Source organism: Pinus tabuliformis, chromosome X (genome assembly GCF_031772625.1).
Source record: "Pinus tabuliformis cultivar Carrire ecotype Pingquan chromosome X, CPIR1, whole genome shotgun sequence".
Taxonomy (NCBI): domain Eukaryota; kingdom Viridiplantae; phylum Streptophyta; class Pinopsida; order Pinales; family Pinaceae; genus Pinus; species Pinus tabuliformis.
Window position 1 is genome coordinate 72,114,988 of NC_142308.1, and position 3,275 is coordinate 72,118,262.

At 40.8% G+C, this 3,275-nt stretch overlaps 1 protein-coding gene across 1 annotated transcript; it reads right to left on the minus strand.

Annotated features, from left to right (window-relative positions):
• Nucleotides 1–1,491: 1,491 nt before the first annotated feature.
• Nucleotides 1,492–3,048, minus strand: LOC149138393 (peroxidase P7-like). Its single transcript, XM_089446278.1, has 4 exons — nt 2,758–3,048; nt 2,465–2,656; nt 2,197–2,362; nt 1,492–2,097 (listed from the first exon to the last, which is right to left on the minus strand). Exons 1-4 carry the CDS (start codon nt 2,974–2,976, stop codon nt 1,712–1,714), a joined length of 963 nt encoding a protein of 320 aa, XP_089302404.1. The 5' UTR covers nt 2,977–3,048; the 3' UTR covers nt 1,492–1,711.
• Nucleotides 3,049–3,275: the final 227 nt, after the last annotated feature.

Here is a 3,275-nt window from a genome sequence, read left to right on the forward strand (position 1 = left end):
GTTTCACAATCCTCTTTCCTCAGCTATACCTTATCACACATCTTACTCAAACTACGGAACAGATAAAAAAGTAAGTCTATGGAGACCTTCCCGGTGAAATGCAAAAGGAGTTTAAAATGGTAAGAGTAAACCTTGTTATACCTTCCTTCACAAGTCAGATATTTCTGTATGCAGGTGAGTAAGTGAGCATAATATTCTTTGACATAATTCCTGGGCATTGCCTTACTTAAATCTTCATTTACAAATTCATCCTTCAAAAACTCCTTACAAGGATTCATGTCAAATTTGAAGTTTTTAAACCATTCCTCTTGTCCTCGTGGGATCTCTGTCACAGTAGATATCACTTCTGCCGAAACCTGCAATTCCAACATGGCTACTTTTGAATTCAAGCCTGTGAAGTTAAGTGCAAATTCTTTGGTTACCTGTGCGTGTCCTCCTTGTAACTTTTTGCAAAACTTCCAGCACCCGGCCTTTTTAAATGCTTTCTTCACCTCTTCATTTCTCAGCGTTATATTCAGGCCTTCAGGCTCAGTCCTTAGAGGTTTGCCGGATCTGTGCTCCTTTTTCTCCATTGATTCTTCCAAATCCTCGCAAACAATAACTACCAGCTCCGGTTGGAATTATGTTTAAGCTTCTATTTGAATTCAGCCTCGCTTGATTATTAGAGTCGCTTGATTATCAGCCTCGGTTGAATTTTAAATTTTTCCGTTTAAAATCTTTCAAGATGTAACCTTGCAGATTTGTCATTCATGCAAGACTTACGGCCATCATCAAGATTTATGCACGGTTGTCTTTCTTGGGAATGATAATTCGTGTGTATCAACAGATCTAGTGGTGGTGATAGTGGCAATGAGTGGTGAAATGTGATAAGAGGGGTACATGAGCTGACATGAGAGGACACGGCCTATGACTCACCTAACGGATTTGATATTTCGGGAAAGATTCGTTGCGAAAAGTACGAATCCATGATTTCGCAGCGCGGTCAGTTTTAAATTTGAATGGGGCGCTGCGAAACGGCCTAATCATGATTGCGCTGCGAAACTGCCTAATCATGATTTCGGTGCAAAATTACAAAAAGACACGGTGGCTGACATAAGATAACAGGTGGCTATAAAACAATGGTAGATGGAGGGGGATCAATGGGAGCTAAGAACAACTTGACTCAAAAACTCTTCAAAACTTCAGATTCTAAGGGAAGAAAATTAAAACAAAAATAAACTAGCACTGATTTTTATCATCGGGCTAGGATGAAAAGTTACATATATCAATTTTAGTTCTAAGTGATAATAGAAGTTATGGAAGATTGCGAGGGTATCTCTTTGGAAAAAATTGAGCGTTTAAGATTTAAGGGTCATAGCAGGTAGCCCCATCATATTAGGTTTGCTAAATAATTTGGATGGGCATAATTATTAATTCAAACAGATTTAATATTTGCAATAAATTATTTAACAATACACCATGATATCGAAATGGAATGCAAGAACGTTTCGGCTTAAAGACGACAAGTAAATCCTTCTACAAGTCCAAGGGCATTGGGATGCAAAATTGGAATTGTGGTCTGAACTGCATACAACTCTTAACATAATCTCAGAAATGTAGTTTATTGCTTTCTTTTAGAGCTTCGATTTGAAGACTCACTAGCCGATCGAAAATCAATGTTACAAAGAAAAAAAAAGCTGAACGAATACAGAGAATACAATCTTCAGAGAGACTAATTGGACTTCCTGCAGTTTTTGCGGATTTGCCCGTTAGTGCCAGTGAGAGGGCTAATATTTCCCATCTTCACCATGGCAGCTGTAAAGTCTATAAAGAAGCTGTTCTGATTGGTGCTGTACGCAGTAACCTGAGAATCTGTAGAACCTCCATTAAAGAGCTGCTGGTCGGAGTGGAGAAGTCCTTTCTGTATTTTAAGATTAGAGTAATACTTGTTGTCAAATGTGATTGGGGTGACCGCATCTAAGGGAGAGAGGTTGCTGTCGCCACCAGCGCTGGGGCAGTTTGCCTTTACAGATGTAGCGAAAGCAGCGTTAATGTTGGTTTCGTTGTAGATCCGAGTTCTGAAAAAGGCGCATCGTGATTGACCAATTGTATGAGCACCTGTAATAACAATTACAAGAGCTCGTGATAAGAGTTCAATATAATTACATGAAAGTTATATGATTTGTTAACATGATGGCTCCACAAGTAATATTATACCTGAGAGTGCAACAAGGTCTTTGGTAGAAAGACCGTGAGCTTGAAAAGATGAGATGAGTGTGCTCAGACTGGACGCGGGAGATGGAATGTTGTTGTTTGCAGCGCTTAAACTCGCAGTCGTGGAGTCTCGCCTTCCAAGCATTACCGACCATGTTGGGCCTTGAACCTAACAAATTGCAATCACAAGTAATTAGAAAGAATTCTTTGATTCGATCAGGTTTTATTTATCACTAACGCCTAATTGAATGAAAGAGATATAGATGATTACTTCAACAATAGAGTCACGAGCAGCAATGGTGAGAATGTCTGCACACGACACGACTCCACTGCAGGCTGCCTCCACTTGAGTTTTGATGCTGTCTATTACTTCGAATCCTCTCGCAGAATTGGCGTTTGGGCCTGCAGTCTTTTCTCCGGTAAACGTCGCGTTGTCATCCAATAAGATTGAACCATCGCACCCCTGCAAGGCAAACGAATCCAAATTTCACCATGATTAGACAAACAAGGTAGAAATGGTTGGGGATAAGTCATTATTTTCGACTAAATAAAACACTTTCTTACATTGACGAAGCAATCGTGAAAGTGAAGGCGGACCAAGGACGCTCCCATTCTTTTCTCCTTAGCGACCGCTTGCTTCACCACTGATTTCACTATCGACGGCAAACTCGGACACGATTTGGCATAAAACGTTGAGCTCAGCTGCCCATTCACAGCGTTGATATGTATGAAGGCTACAAACACAGCCATTAACCCAATGCACACTAGAGTCCTCATCATCATATTTGGAAGAAAACGATGAAACACAGAAGATAAGAGCGAAATGGAGTGGTAGAAACGAATATGTTTGCTGAGTGTTGGAGGGTACTGAGCTTCTTATAAAGGATGCAATCCAAGTTGAAGTTGAAGAGGCTTCCTCGGGCGGTGATGTGCTGACTCGGTCAATTTTCGCGTGCGATAAACAGAGAGGGAAGACGCGGAGAACGAGTCCAATCTGCACAAAATGTCAAGCCTGTGCGGTCCACCAAGATGTACCGACAAAAATCTGTCATCCACTATAGTGAAAGACAGCATGTTATCAC

What these genes read in the sequence shown, in the direction of transcription:
- LOC149138393 (XM_089446278.1), bottom strand. Translation starts at nt 2,976, where the DNA reads ATGATGATGAGGACTCTAGTGTGCATTGGGTTAATGGCTGTGTTTGTA. An exon ending in TTCACGATTGCTTCGTCAAT is followed by an intron (nt 2,657 to 2,757) that starts GTAAGAAAGTGT and finishes TTTGCCTTGCAG; the next exon opens with GGGTGCGATGGTTCAATCTT. An exon ending in CTCGTGACTCTATTGTTGAA is followed by an intron (nt 2,363 to 2,464) that starts GTAATCATCTAT and finishes GCAATTTGTTAG; the next exon opens with GTTCAAGGCCCAACATGGTC.